This window comes from Rhamphochromis longiceps, linkage group LG12 (genome assembly GCF_057381845.1).
Source record: "Rhamphochromis longiceps isolate RC_006_pf linkage group LG12, R_longiceps_female_GT1.1, whole genome shotgun sequence".
In the NCBI taxonomy this organism is placed as follows: Eukaryota; Metazoa; Chordata; class Actinopteri; order Cichliformes; family Cichlidae; genus Rhamphochromis; species Rhamphochromis longiceps.
The window spans coordinates 14,659,322-14,676,008 of record NC_140568.1 but is presented as its reverse complement, the minus strand read 5'-3'; the positions used below and the strand labels follow the sequence as shown (position 1 = coordinate 14,676,008).

Below are 16,687 nucleotides of genomic sequence, written 5' to 3'. Positions count from 1 at the left end.
ATATATAGTATTTGTTGATAAGGGAACAGTCGGTTCTCATAGTCAACTTGTTGGAGACCAGAGCAACTTGGACAAGGTTTTCAGTGATTATTACCAAGTGGTTTGCCTGGATTGGCAAAGCAAGAGTCTCCTTCATCCAGATCAAGAACATTTGGGCATCCAGAAAGATGACCCTGACTACCAAGATCCAACTGTTCAACTCCAAAATGAAGTACTGCTGTACAGGGCTGAAAGCTGGAAGACAAATAAAACCTCAAAATGCAAAATCCAGAAATCCCTCAACAGCTGTCTCAGAACAACACGTTCTCACTCCCAAAGCGTAACATTTTACGCTAGGTGACAAATCGTCAACATATTACGTTTTCGGCTACCCACCACGTTCCTAAATGACGACCTCGGAAAAAAGAGGAAATATGAGAACCGTCTGGACTCCATCTACACATGTTCGCTCTTTTTCTTCAAATCGCTTAGAAACACGCTATTTAACATCATTATAGTCCTGGTTAAGATCAGGAATAAGGTTATGGTCAGGGCTAGGGATAAGGTTAGGTTTAGGGCTGGAATACAGGGCTGGAACGTCTATTACAGCAGGAACGTCATTGCACTGGATTCCAACCATAACCCGCTGCGTACCATAAGAACGCCGAAGGTCTCCTTTTGCGTTCCTCAGGAACGCCGCGGGATGTGACAAAACGTCGACATGTTACACCTCGGGAGTGAGAACGGGCTGCTCAGAAAGTTTCTTCACATTCGAAGGCCAGATACAATCAGTAACATCAAACTAGGGGAAAGAACCTGTCAACTCCCAGTAGGGGAAGAAATGAGGAAGAGAAGATGGTGCTAGGTAGGGTACACTTTGCGCAAACCGCCAACCAACATCACCAGGCAGGTTCTCAGGTGGAACCCCAAGGCAAAAAAGCAAAAGCGGGGCTACCCAAGAAACACCTGGCGACAAGACTTCGTGGCAAAATCAAAAATGATGGGCTTACACCTGGAACCATCTAGAAAGAATGGCCCAGGACAGAAAACTCTACCTTTGGCGGCCCATACCCTGGGAGGGGTGACAGGCAGTAGTAGTAGTTGCCTGAAGCGGAGAAATCTCTATGGTTTCATCCTTACCCCTTTCGTATTGCCATTTCATTGTGAAAATGTCTTTTTCTTGTTTCTGCAGTGTTATCAACGGTTTGTAGCCTTGAAATATTTGCAATTAATAGGACATTTACTAAGCCTCTGTGTTATTTTGCACTCAAATTACCATCTTGCTGCAACTACTTGAACATTTATGTAGACGTTTCTGAATTTCTGTTTCAAATGTACGAATTTCTGACTGGACTCTGAATATAAGTTGTTAATGTAAATTTCTCTGTAAGCAGACAACTGCAGATTTGTGATTTTCAGGGATTTATCATAGTTAATCGCTGTGCTGTCATAGATTGCATGTAATTGTCAATTTGTTCAATGATAAGCTGATAGCAAGTTGACTCCATTGTATTCTCATTTTATTGCGATCTTGACACACCTATGTATTGAGGCCTGACGACAGCAATTGATTGCAAGTCTTTGTAGACAACAAGATCACAAGTTTGTTGCAAAAGATTGCAATAATTTGTTCGTGTAATGGTCTCCAACCACTGTGTGACTGTCTGGGACAAAGCCTGGGACAATGGGATTTAGCCTTCTTTTTATTCTGATCCACACATTTGGGTGATGTTTTTAAACTCAACCAAATACATGTATTTTGTCTTGTTGTTTACTGTTGAATTTATATGCATGTATTTATTTGACAAGAATATATTTGATGTATATGCCTATTTACATTTTAGATTTGAGTCATTTCCTCTTTTTTCTCTTGCAGAGTCGGAAACATGCCAACAAAGTGCGACTGTATTACATGCTACATCCTGTGGATGGAGGTTGCCCTGCCAAGAAGCTCAGATCAGACAATGTGAGTCCTGTGTGAATTCTCTTCATCCTGCTGTGTGTTTGCCCACAGCCTTGGTAATCACCGAGAAACACACACACACACACCTCAGCCCCAGTCCACCCCTGCTGGTCTCATATGGAAACCTTTAATGGATTTTTCACAACAACAGCCGTGAGACTCGCTGGCCCCTTGTGCTTCAGAATAGGTGACTGATAAACAGCGTTGCCACATTTTTAGACCAATGAACAATGCGATTGTGATGGCACTGCTGGCGATGCCAGAGGACGTCAACCTTGCATCAAACACAAAGGCGCATTGTTTGGTGTCCGGCCCTCACAGCCATTACTGTCATGTAAATTTGAAGCATGCGATGTGTCTGACAGACACAATTATGTGTGACTTTTGTTCCTCTTTTTCTGCACTGAGGAAGGGTGAAAACACGCTTCTAACATCCTCTTTGCAGCTCTGCCAGCACACAGATAAGCATCACAGTGTGGAAATTTCATGGTGGGTGCTGATATTTGATGTAAGCGTCATGGTGAAAGGTGCATTTCCAATCCAAGTCAAGTTTACAGTTGGAGTGTGGTGGTGAAAGACTTGAATGTAGAAGTGGACAGACTTTGATGAAGAGACAGGGAGAGGTCTGTGCTTTGATTACTGAGGGTTTGCCAGCTATCAGTAAAGAAATCTGGGTTTCTGAACCAGATAAGGACATGTCAAGGGATGCTATTGCATTCGCTTGCTGCCTCAGCTTGTCATCTAATCCTGCTGCTCTTGTTCTTTCTCCTCTTGTATCCATCTACACGGGTTGGGAAGATGTCACACGCCTCCATTCTCTGTGTTCTCTAGTTTTGGATAAGTTCCTTTCCTCTACCTTCCAAGCATTCCTTTCCTGTTTCCTTTGTTTTCTCTTATTTTACTTTCCTATGTTTTTTTTATTCATTCCTCTTCTACTTGAATTTCTTGACCCTATCTCCTTTTTGGTCCTAGTCTATGTTTTTCTACTTTTTTGTTTCTCTTCCACTGATTTCTTTCCTTTGTGTTTCTCACTTACTTATTACTGTTTTTGGTTTTGATGCATTTCTTATTTCATACTCCTTCCTTGCTTCCTTTTTAACCTTCTTTCTTTCCCTTCCTGTGTTGCTATTTTTACATTAGATATTTTCTCTTCTTGCTTTATAAGTTTTTTTCTCCTCTGTTCTTTTCATTCTTTACCCAAAACTTTTATTCCCCTCTTTTTTTGCCTTTACTTTTCCTGTCATCTGTTTTCTTTTATTTAATTCTCAGATCATTTTCTTTCCTCTCTTCATTTCCTCTGCACTCGTTTTGGGCTTCATTTTCTGGTCCACTTTTCATTTTCCCTCTCTCTTTCTCTTTTCTCTTTTCTCATTATCTCTGTTTCTTGTTTCTTATTTATCTTTGTTTAATATGTATTTTCCTCTTTGATCTTTTGCTTTATCATTTGTTCCTTCTTTCCCTCCAACAAATGTCACTATATTCAGAGTTTTGTTTATAATAGATTTTCTTCTCTTTCCTGTTTCCTTTCCTTTCCGTACTTGCAGACACCATTACCTCTTATACCTTTAGTGTAGTTTTCTCCCCCCCTCCCTTCCATCACAGTATAACTTTTTATGTGATTTTTATGTGATGATGTGATAAGAACATTGTACACTCTGACAAGCAGAAATGTGTGTTACCCATTAGCATAGTTCAGTCATGACTACTATAGACAAAAGGAAACTCTTACTTTCATATGCGGTATGATTGTTTTAGGTTCTCTTCATTTTTAAATGGACGTATTGAAAACGGTAGATAAAAGCGTCATCAGAACAGAACAGACTACCAATAACAACAGACATGACTCTGCTTAAAGTTATCAACTGAGCCATCAGCTGATATGGGCTGGAAGTCAGACTAATGGGATAATGGGCAACCACGCTAAATATAAAGAGTATGAATCAGGTGGAACCTGATAGTCACCCTGTTTGCTGCCTGAGTCAACTGGCTTCTTGTCCAGTTCCAACTCTGACAGTTTTCTCTTTTCTTGGGAACCTGACTGGCTTTCAAGATGACACCCAACAAGAAAGCAAGGCTTTCCATGTTGTGGAGAAGTATTGTAGTCCAACTTTGACTTTTTTTTTTATCCTGCTAGACTTCCTCGTACCATTGTGTTCCTCAGCTGCCTGTGTCATTGTTCTCATCGCTGCCCAGTTCCTCAGCCTCAAAGTGGCCCAGAGTCAGGCAACACCATGCCTAAACTGGAGTCAGCTGATGTCCTCTCTTAGAGCTCAAACCAATATCAGAGTCATTTCTTGAAGTAAACCCCCTGGATCCAGAGAAGCATTTATGGACCTGCAGTCCAAATATCAAAGCTGTTAGAATTTTGTGTGTAGCTGTCAGAGTTTGTGTCTGTATTGCAATGGCTTTGTCACCACCCACAGCCAGAAGATGGCTTCTACATGGACCTTGTTGTATTACTACAACATCCTTCCATTCTGTAGCATTAACATGGAGGGGGAGTTCAAATCAGAGGAGCTTGACAAGTTTTTCTGCTGAGCTGACATTGTAGGCTGCTTCATATGAGGGAAGTTTGTGGTATGTAGTGATGTGTCGGTCGCAAACGAAACAGCTCTTAGAGCCGACTCTTTGAAGTGAACGACGCCAGCCGTGGGTGTTTTTTTTTTTCTTTCTCTCAGCTTCTCTCTCGCATTTTTTTCCGCTTCACTCGCACGCGAGCCTTGTGCTTGCTCTGGGAAGAGGGGGGAGGGGCGGTAGTTACACTCGCAGTAGCACAGGAACAGAGCGAGAGGGAAATAGAGAGAAAGAGAGCCAGGAACAACAATGTCACATTAGAAAGGTATAGTAATCATCCACAACTATTTTCAGTTGCGGATGATAAAGGATTCAGAAAGTTAATTCATGCAGGCCCATATGACAGAGAATCTTCCTTTTATTTTCATATTTTAATTTATATTTAATTGTGTTGTGGTTTGCAGTGTTTTGTGTTGTTTCACTTTAAATTTGTTTAAAAGGAAAAAGCTGAAAATTTAAATAGTTAAAAGGTGAAATGTAAACAGGTGTTTTTTTTATTATATGATTTATTTATTACATTTTATGTGGAGTGAATAAATAAAAGTATATTTACGGTGGCCCCTAGAGACAAAGCACATACAAACTCCAAAACACGTACAAAACACAACAGAAGTGCTCCAGGATGCTAGGCGCAGTGTTGAGCTTTTGTTACCTAGTGGCTACATAGGCCAGGAAGTACCAACAACCAGATTTGGTATGTGGTAGTAACAGGTAAATTAACATTTTTTTAAATTATTTGAATATATATGAGTGCTTGTGTATAAATACACAAACAATACACATATGCTTTCAATTGTGTAATTTAAGTGATGTAGGTAGCTCTGTTTTGGAAGTTCAGTTAACGCTAGAAATGTGCTTTGGAGTTTGTACGTGATTTGTCTCTAGGGGCCACCGCATATATTTATATATATAAATAAAACCACATTTTTTTTAAAGTAATTCCTTTTGTGCATAATTTTATATTGTTGTTAATAATAAATTAATTAAAGCAACAAAACAACCTGAAGAGCCGGTTGGGAGCCAAGCCGAAAGAGCCAGTTCTCTAAAAAGAGCCGGAATTCCCATCACTAGTGGTATGTGTGATCACACATGTGATGCAACTTATAGTAGGTGAGGTCTGGTGCTGGTGTGGTATGGAAGAGTAAGAGTCAGGATGAAGACAAGTAAAGGAGAGATGAGGCTTTGTTCAGTCTTCATATACACAGATATGTCCATATATGTAGCTTGCTATCGCCAGTGTGTGAATGGGTGAATGACTGAATGTAGTGTAAAGCGCTTTGGGGTCCTTAAGGACTAGAAAAGCGCTATACAAATGCAGGCAGGCCATATAAAATGAACGATAAGAAAATGAAATATCGCGATAGAATATGGGTAAAATGCGCATGCGCAGTGCCTTTGTTTTCATACGCACATGGCAGAAAAAGCATGGCGGCAATGAGAAGGGCGAAAGCGGATCGTTGAATGAAACGGATGAAAATGCTGCAACTTCAGTGGTGTGGAACTGGTTTAGCTTTCGTCCGTCAGATACACAACAAAGCACTGTTTTTGGTAGAGCATGCTAGCGGGCCGTCGTTATTACCGTGTTTTTTGGAAAATACAGCACACTGAATTCTGGTTGTGTTTACTGACTTCGAAACGATTTTATGTCGTACACGGCATTCGAAAATCTGTCAAATATTTTAGTACGACTTTGCTAAGCTACGAAGCCGCACCGCTTGATGGATTGTCGGAGCATTACGGGTATTGTAGGCACGAGTCTTGTGGAGTGATACGTACTGTGCTTCAACATAATATTACCGTATTGCGTGTGTATAACCTCTTTTTAAGTTTTGTGGATATTGTACATGGTTATGCTGAGGATATATTGGCCAATTTCCACTGGAAATGCCTTTTGGTTAAACTGTCAGCAAGGAATTTGCATTTGCACCGTAAAATTTTTATATAACTTTAATGCACATAAAAAACAGCTGCTTGTTTAAGGGAAAAATACATTGATGGTTTTTTTTTTGCACTAATAAAGTTGTAGAGTTGTAAAGTATTTTGTTTAGTGTCAATTATATCATTATATCGTTATCGCAAAATTTCAAATGTATATCGTGATAAGTATTTTTGGTCATATCGCCCTGAAGACATTCTTTTGATTGAGAAGAGAAAAAAAATATTATATATATATATATTTGTAAACTGGGTGAACAGAGTTGAGTTTTTAGGGGCTTCATTGATGCCTGCAGAGGAACAGAAAAGTTTCTGCCTACCTTTGATTAAATTCAAAGTTCTGAAGATGCTTCACTGTGCTTGTGTGTGTTGCTCGGTTCCAAATAGAAAAGTAACATTTCACATTTATTTTTTGTTACTACAGTTGTACAGTAAAAACAAAAATGATTAGGCATCAATCAAATTTGAATTCATAGTACAGTAGATTACATTCCAGGTGGCACCCACTGCTGACAGTGATTTTATTGCTTGTAACGAGATGCCATCCACAGGGAAAGCACCATCAAACCTGTCTATAGAGACAGGCTCCCTCCCCATCGGCATTTTACGGATCAACTAATAGGCACATGGACCTCTGTAGAGGGGACAGAAGGATCTCTAGTTCATGTGGTTTGATGCAGAATCCTTTCATTAGTCTAGAATGAGAGCCAAGGGACCCATTTGGACCTGACAGAACAACTCCTCTGAGCCTTCCTGCGATTCAAATTAAATCAACCTCCGGGTTAATGTCTGCTCCAGGAGGGAGAGCTCCTGTTTTACTGTTAGAGAGCGATGGGGATGATGGGGAGTGAAGGGTTCACTCATTTCTGCAGCAAATTCTCAGCCTTGCTTTGATAGTTTACTTTCTGCACCCTCTTGTCTCATCACTAATACTGTATGTTTGGACCAATGTTTGCACCACATTCATTAAATTTTGAAATCACATGAGAGAAGAGGGCTTTGTAGTCAAATGACTTTCTAAAATAGATCTGAAATATTCTTTGTTAAACTTGTTTCTACAGAAATAATTTCAGTCACAAAGGGTTTTGCTTCCCTTTTGGAGCATATTGGTCTTTTGATCATCGTGTTCTCAATATGTATGTATGTATGTATGCAATATGTATTTGGTTCTGGGTATCCCTTGATGTAAAAGTAGAGACTACTGACTGATACTTTAAATACCTGTATTCTTTACCAGTCATCTGAGCAAACCAAATTTGAAAATTACACTGTTATTATTACAGTGATTAGAAAGATAGTGTATAACTATAACATATTTTATTTTAGTGTATCCTCAAAAGGTTCAAGACACAAGCCTGTCTATAGGCATGTGCCATCTATCTTTACAGTTCCTTGAAATTTATTCAATATCTTCAGTGGCAGTATTTCGGATGTCTGAAGCCTAAGATTAAAACGATTTTTTCTTTTAGTATGTGTGCATGGCAGTTGCATGATTTTAAAGACTTGTGGTGCAGATAAATTAGGGCAGAATCTGAGGTTTAATAAAACAAGTCAACCAAACAACCAAAATAGATGGTCTGATCCATAAAATGTACTCCTCTTTTTGTACATACAAAATACAAAATAAATAATTCACTAGATTTAATTCCTGACACTTGACATACATTTTGGGGTACACACTGGGCTGGACAGGGAGAAGGAAAGATTAAGCTCTACAGTCACCTGTTTATTCATTTAAAATTTAAACTTTTTTAAAAATGGAGCCACTGGACAATTTGAACACTCTACCTGTCATCTTAGGTTAGAACTACAGGCTTTAAGGCTGTTACATTGATTTGTGTTTTTTGTTGTTATGGAACACTGACTGCATTGTAAAATGCAAATTTACAGTTTTGCATGTGCGTTACTTTATTCTGTTGTTGTTTTTATTCTCTTAAAGCAAGGCACATTTGCTAACTTTCAGTGGTGTTGATCTCCCAAAGGGTGATTCACTCCTGGACCTTTCAGCTAGCATTAGAACTTTCATTGGTCCATTAAAAGCTATCTGAAAATGTCTCATAAGAGTAGTCTCTTCACGGTTTGCTGTAGTTACACAGCATCGCCAAAATTATTTTACATTTTTCAAGCAAATCTACACCAACTTTTTTGTGTATTTCTTTTTAAGCTGGTTGAAAAAATCTATGACCAAACCAGGACTAGCTTCACACATTGCTTCATCTTTGCTTTTTTAAATGTCACAGTAAATCTGTGTTTGGTCTGTAGTCTGACCTTAGGCCCTTGGTAAAAGGGCACATTGCCTTGATGGGAAAGGCTCCACTTAAACTACACAGATGTGATGCGACCAGGCTGTGCTTATAAGGTGGCACTATCTAAAAATACACTCGCCAGCACAGCCTCCAGAGACTGTGGGAGTGCGTACGGCCTGGCGTGACCCGATGTCTGGACCCGGTTGAGCTGATGGCATCTGACAACTGTACACGCTCCTGGTCATGCTAGTCCCGGTGATAACCTGCTCTCATGTAAAGGAGGAGGGGGTGTCAGTCAATGCTTGCTTTGTGGATGGAGATTGTAAAATGGCATGTTTGGGATTGTGGCTTCATTTGTTCAGATTTTTTGTACCAGTCAGATTAGTTTTGCGATCACTGACGTTTTACTCTGTTAAAGCCAGACAGACTCTCATAAATAAGATTAAATTGTTTATTAAAAGAAACGTTGAAAACCTGTGAAACTGCAAAGCAGTTATTGATGCTACAGTTTTATCAGGCAGACGTGAGTTCAGCACCCATAGTTTGACTCTACTGCATTTTCATTTCTGTGTTGGCTGGTTAGTCAGCCTTCTGTTCTGACATTTAAACAGAACAGTATGAAGAAAAATTAGGATTCAGATAGCCCTATGAGATCTGCACATTCAGCTCTGATAATGCTTTGATATCGCAAAAATATTTTCCTTGAGCCAGCAAGGCTTTCAGTCGATAACAGGATTGGAAATGCCTGTGTTGTACAAGTACAGAAGGTTGAGCGGTATAAATTAATATATAAAATGTACATTTGATAGACTATTTTACTGCAAGCTAGACATTTGTTGACTGCTGATTTTCACATTCGCATCATTATTTTACATGACTTTTTAATGGTAATCAAATTCATCTTTTTTATCAATAACTGGAAAAATGCTTAATTTATCGTTTTTTCCACATCATAGCACTGTGTCTATTAATTCTGTTTCAAGAAGAGAACCTCCAGCAGAACAGTGCTTAAGGAGAGGCAGACATCTGGTTGACCTGTGAATATCTGTTCACTTTTAAAAGTGAAGACAGTTTTACAGCTAAGTTTAGAAATAGGTTTTGCTACAGTTAGTATTTACCGCAGTGGTCAAATCCAGTAGTCGAGTACCAGAAAACAGATGTTGTCTTTGCTTTCCTTTCTTAGGTGGTCATGATTCTGCGGGTTAATGAATAGAATAGAATTCAACTTTATTGTCATTGCACATGCACAGGTACAGGGCAATGAAATGCAGTTTGCATCCATCCAGAAGTGCTTTAGTGATATAGATATATTACAATATATATTAGCAATAATATAGATATGTAAGTATATTACAGAAATGGGTCTATTATGTTATAATGTACACGGTATGAGGTATGTTGTGAATATTCTATAACTATAAGTATGTACAGGCTGTAGTGAGTACAAGCTATGAACAGGCTATGAACAGGATATAAATATGAAAAACTATACAGAATATGAAATAAATAACTTTACAGAATCTGAGATATACAGTTATACAGAAATGGGAACTATGCAAGTTGTAAACAGTTGTAGGATTAAAAATTATCGAATGTACAGAATGATTATTTACACAGAGCTATACAGTAGTGCAGTTAAGATAAGTGAGATATAATTCCTAGAGAGGCTATATAAAGTGTTAGTGGTTGTGAGTGGTGGTTCAGTCCATGTTATTATTGTGTGTTTGAGGGTACGGTTGTCCATTGTGGGTGTGTGTATGTTCAGTCCATGTGTTAACGAGGGTCAGATGTCAGGAGGCAGAGTTCAGGAGTCTGACGGCTGTGGGGAATAAGCTGTTCCGGTACCTGGTGGTCTTAGTCCGGTGGCTCCTGTAGCGCCTCCCAGAGGGCAGGAGGGTGAAGAGTCCATGTGATGGGTGACTGGGGTCTTTGATGATTTTCCCAGCCCTTTTCAGACACCGCTTCCTGTAGATGTCTTTTATGGCAGGAAGTGGTGCTCCGGCGATGCGCTGGGCAGTTTTCACGACCCTCTGCAACGCCTTCCGGTCCGAGGCAGAGCAGTTCCCGTACCAGACTGTTATACAGTTGGTCAAGATGCTCTCGATGGTGCAACGATAGAAGTTCACCAGGATGTCTGAGGACAGGTGGTTCTTCCTCAGAGTCCTCAAGAAGAAGAGGGGCTGGTGAGCCTTCTTGACCAGCTTGGAGCAGTGATGAAATGAAATGCTGACCCTGAACTCTCTAGCCATTATGTCAATATTTGAACTTCTATCCATCCATACATCTGTTTTTTAAAACCACTTATCCAGTTAAGACCAGTTTTGAATCACCAATAAACATCACAAGCTTGTCTTTGGAATATGGAAGGAAGTAGCCAGAGAGTTCACAAAAGCACAGAAATACAGAACATACAGTACTGACTTCATACAGAAATGCCCCAGCCAGCTGGTGGATTCAAACCCGCAGCCTCCTTTCTGTGAAGCACCACCACTACTGCATTACTGTGCCAGTCACTCATCCATCTATTTAAATTTAATTTAAGGAATAAATGTGGTTCCACTGCTAGTAACATGTAAGCATCTTGATGTTGGATGAAACCACTCTCGCAGAAATGCAGCATGAGGTGCCACTATTTCTCAGGATGTTATATAAAAGCTTTGCTCTTGACACCCGATAATAGGACAAATTCACTATGTTCTTCCCATATCAATATGAACATAGTCATCATATAACAACTACACAGGAGAAAACATTTTTCCACAATACCTCAGGGATGGCTACATATTGTTGTGTTGATGTGTTTGCCATGCCTCATGGTGCCACTTCTTAACACCAGGGTAGGTTTCATTTATGCCTATTAAAGGCTGTTAAAATAAAGCCACTAATGTTTATGCTGTACCACTAATGCATAGGCAATACTGTTTTTATCCAGTTCCACATTTTGAAGCAATACACAGTGATCAAGAGAAGAAATAATGCAATAAACAAACCCACTCTCTATATATGTTGTACTGGAAAAAATGTAGCTAATTCTCATTCTCACAGAAGGCTGACGGAAAACAAAACAAACAAAAAAACTTTTAATTCTGCTCTGATGTGAAAAACTGTTTTCTCTATTTTTCTGGTTGTTAGCATTTTTGTGTGCCTACAATGCTAACAGCACTATGATGTCAGCTAAATGCTAATTTTAGCGCGCTAACTTAAATTTTATGACCCTGGCTTGTTGGTTTTTAGCAAGCTTTGTGCTAACTAACTAAAAATAGCTAAACAGCAGTAAGCACAAAATACTGGCCACTCCTCGAAGGTTCACCAGTGTGCAAAGTTTTCATCCAGTGTGGCTAATGGTTCTCACCGTGGTTTACTGGCATCCCAAAGTTCTGGAACCCTTTCTAGGATGATATATGTCAATGATTTTGTTTCTAAACAACCCTTAAGTTTCTGTAGATTATGGCATGATGTGTTGCGTTTTGAGATATTTTAACCTACTTCATGTTGCCAGACAGGGTCTATGAAAATGATTTCTTGATTCATCGGGTCTGGCAGTAATCAGGCCTGGGTGTGAAACTCAGCTTTCAGCTTTCAATATGGTTAATTCATGATTTAACAAGGGGGAGGGATAACGTTTTCATACAGGGCCAGGTTGATTTGTATAGCTTGTTTCCCTTAATATACAAAAGCTTAATTTAAAAACTGCATTTTGTATATAATTGTCTTATCTTTGTCTAATAATAACATTTATTTTTATGATCAGAAACATAAGAGTGGAGAATGTGGAAAAAATAAGAAATCAGGAAAGGGACCAATTCTGCATAAATAATGCACTGTAATAATTAAACTACTGTAGACTAAAAATGGCTGTACCTTGAACAAAGTATGTACCCATGGATATAAAAATGTGTTTCACAGCCTGGTGGACTGACAGGCACACTTACAACCATTCCGTTCCATAAAATTTCCACCACTTTACTTTGTCAAACACAGCCAATATTCATTATACACATTCATGTGCGCAGAGTTTTGCAATTGGTTGGACGGTTCTGGTGTAAGCCTGCCAGTTTATTCAACTGCCAGTTTCCATTAAATCAGGCCTCAAGCATTCCCACCATATCCTGGTGGGTAGATGGAGCAGTCACACTGGAGATGGCACAGGTGTCCAGCGTTGCCTTGACTGAACAAGAAGTGACTGCAGTCTTATGCTTCATTGCCTTGACCTCTCCTTGGGCAATGTGCAGCAGATTGCACTCTTGCACACATTTCTAATAGTGTATACATACACTACATCAGCTGCATGGCGAGGAAGCACCAGGGACAGAAAAAAAGGCCTCTGGAGGTTTAAGTTCATAGTGGGATCACATGGACAATAGCAGAACTCCATTCTGCTAATTTGTTGCAGCTTAAAAAAAATAAGATGGCATATGTACAGCATGTAGTTTATTAAAATAAGTAGGTATCAATGCAGAAACAGAATTGTAAAAATAATAAAAGTTACATTCTAGTCAAGAGCCAAGAACTTATTTGTGTTAATGAGCAGCTGAAATGTAAAATGTATTAGAACGCACAGCATAACATGAGAAAAGCATAAGAATAATTAAAGTATTTCAGACCGTGCATTAGAAATCTGCTTCACATGCCAATAATACAAGAGCATAATGTTCTTATTTGCATATTTTGATTAGTACATATTCACCTTAGCTAAACAGCAGGTGGAGCACCACTTGCACAGAATATATTATTTATTGTCTGTAATGTTTGCTTCCAAGTATTTGAAATAAATACCAGGTTGCTCCTAAATGTCAGTCACTACTTAATGTAAAGTTATGCTATTATGAATAAGAGGAGCAGATATCATAATTTGAAAACATTCTCTCATAATATAAAAAAAAAAAGCTGAAAAGAGAAATGTTAAAAAGAACTATGATCCGAATTAGAGAACATTTCAGGATGCCTCTCAGTGTTGCTGCTAATCTGGCAGCTTGTGCAGAAATCGTCAGTTGTCTCACCAACTCTGTAAATCTGTCAATAATAACTTTGCAAGATGGTGAGTTGGTGGTTCCTGATGGCAGCTAAAGAGGTAACCCATCACAGTGGAAGATAGGAAACGTCATCAAGCATGCTGGACTTCCTGTACAGTTGCATGGCAAGTTATCAGAAGCTCCTTCATTGATCTTCCCCTTCCATGAGCTTCAAATCAAGCTTGTTTATATTTTAAGACTATTTTTTTCTGCTGCAGTTAGTTTTCTCTAAATTGAGTCACTCCAATCCACAATGTTAGTAATAAAGATGATGGTGACCTCATGTTTTGTTTTGCTTCTGATTCTGAGTCACCACTGTGCTTTTATTTTATTACTACTGTGATGTGGAAACACAAAGCTTCATACAGTTATGAAGAAAATCAAGATTCAGTTGCAGATGCCAGATTCACGTCTTGGTTTACAGTGGAAGCTGTGCAGCTGTCATTTGTGCCTTTTCTTATGTTTTTGTAGATGAATAACATTTGGACACACAGTATTTTTTCTCTAATTTTATGGAACAATGATGCAGCACTTTTAACCTCTTCTGTCTGGAAACAGTATTCTAAATCATACCTGTACTTGGAAACACTTCAGAAAGAGCAGTTAGATATCACTTTACTGCTTAGCACAAAAGGATAAATGCACACAGGCTATGGAACACAAAGCTGAGTAAACAAAAGGGCACCTCAGTGTTAGGAATCTATCAAGCCTGAAAAGTGATATGTCAATCTTCTGCTGTTTGAAGAATGAAATGAGTAGAGGATGATGCCTTTTCACCTGCCTAAATGTATTTGCAGCTCCCCTCAGTGTGGAACCGAGACTAGACTCCTCCATTTCTCTCCCTAAACTGCTTCCACATTTTAAACATCCTCAGTGCTTCTTTGGAAAAGGGATGAGTGTGAATTTCTGCTCTGTAAGGGGGGTGGTCCATTATGCCCAGTGACGGGGAGGGATTTAGCAAAAACCCCTCACCGTGCAGAAAGCAGAGCCCAGCAGAATGAAGGCTAGAACCAAGAGGTGAGAGCAGTGAACTATCTGAACCTCCAAAAAGACGGAAAACAATGGTTGTAAAAAAAAAAACAAAAGGGGGGGGGGGGGGGGGAAGCGTTTCTGTTCCACAGGAAGGTGTAAGAGAGCTGACAGTGTTGACTAGAACCGCATAACATCTCTGCACCAGACCCCTGTGCAAAGCTCTTTTCTAAGAAAGCAGGAAGGGAAGAATACCTGAAAAGTAGGTTTCAAACTGGAGACGGTTCAACCCTTTTTAAATTAGCTCAGATAATTGGCCACACAAGTTGTGGAACAGTAAAGTCTCCTGAAAGTACTGTTCCAAATTCCAACACTTATTGGCCGCTCTTGGCAAGCTGCACAATTGTGCGTACAGCAAAAGGAAAACTTTTTTAAGTGTTTTGACTTTACTGGACTTTGAGCACAACAAGCTGCTTCGGTGGCCTGTGAGGAGTTCTGCTGAAGGATTCCAAAGAACGTTAAAGAGAACAGAGATAGCAGAAACAGATTTACACAGTTTTCACACATGCGGTGCAGCCTGAACTTTTCTAAGACTTTCTGGAAAGAGGTATGTGTGAGAACGCACAAAGTCTGTGTGATGGTGGATACAGCAGCGTGCAGATCAGGCTTATTACAATTAAGACCTGCTTAATCTGTTTAGAATTTGTCTGGACCTCATCAGTGATATGACAGACTTAACAGTGGACGCTTTCTGGGTAAATAAGTCACTTCATTTAAAGCATTAGCCATGCAATCATCACAGCAGAGCTTGTGTAACTAATCAGAATATCCTCCAAGTCCCTCTGCTGGGTCCTTCACAGTGTGAACCTGCTGTTCACAATTACATTACACTGTGAAAAGCTTGGGCAAGGATAAGGAGCGAATCATTTAACCTTGTGAAGAGACGGTGAAGGCTGCAGATGATGGAGCTTGTCAAACGTGTCAATCAATAAGCTTTATGGAAGACCATTCAGATTGTTATATTAAATCTCTAGAGTTGTTTTTTTTTTGTGTGTGTCATACAAAACCTTGTCTGAATTAGGATGTAAAGTGATGATCCATAATGTTAACTTCCGTGCCTAATATGAGACTGGAAACTTGCATTCCACGAGTTGAGCTGCAGTTGATAAGATTTTTTCTAACTCTTCCCTCAGTCCCTTTCCAGATCAGTTATTTTCGTGGCTGGAGTTGCTCGTTTTTTTCTTGACAGGCTTTGGGGATCAACACTTCTGGAGCCAGCTTCGGGTAGCCATTAGAAGAGCGTTATAGCTCCCAGTTATCTAGTCTGAGAGAGCTGAGCCACAAAAAGCTACAGGATTCAGGACTGAGGCTTCTTTCTGTTTAACTAGAATGTGGAGACTGTGAATTGGAAAGCTGCTGCTCATTTCTGATATGCTGTGATGCATTCGTCATGTCCTAACAGTTTTCCCTTTGTCAAAGTTTTGAATGCAGTTAAATCTGCATCCAGTACAGTACACCTGGATCTCTTGTAAATGAGACATTGAGTCTCAATGGGACTAACCTGTATAGAAAAGGTGTATAGATTAGTTAGGAAACTGCAAGCAACACTTGCTTTGCTATAAAATCTAATTATTTGAATGAATTATGTGATAGTTTAATAATGTTTTCACTTTGAGTTTAACAGACTTTAATACCTGAGTTTGTGCTATTGACCAACATTAAACTACTCTTCCAGTGCTGACCTTTGAAGGAATGAAGAGCTCAAGAATTTAAAACACATACACTCGTGTGCTTCTACCGATTTAACTACTTAACCCTTCTCTGTCTATATGTGACCTTCTCCATTAACAGTCACCACCTGGCATGGCTACATAAAAGAGATGTCAGCTAGGCAAATGACAGTTATCCTTAGATGCTGTTTTTGCTGTCACAGAGGTGCAGTCCACTGTTGCCTTGCAGCAAGAAAGTCAGATTCACAGGGTTTACTGGATGGGCTTTTCCTCTGGATT

At 39.5% G+C, this 16,687-nt stretch overlaps 1 protein-coding gene across 1 annotated transcript in view; it reads left to right on the top strand.

Moving 5' to 3' along the window:
- The window catches only part of zmat4a (zinc finger, matrin-type 4a), a 156,159-nt gene that overhangs the window by 51,746 nt on the left and 87,726 nt on the right, over positions 1–16,687 (top strand). The window contains exon 3 of the mRNA XM_085424881.1: positions 1,856–1,945. Coding sequence (XP_085281007.1) covers positions 1,856–1,945 — 90 coding nt within the window. The remainder of the gene's footprint in view (positions 1–1,855; positions 1,946–16,687) is intronic.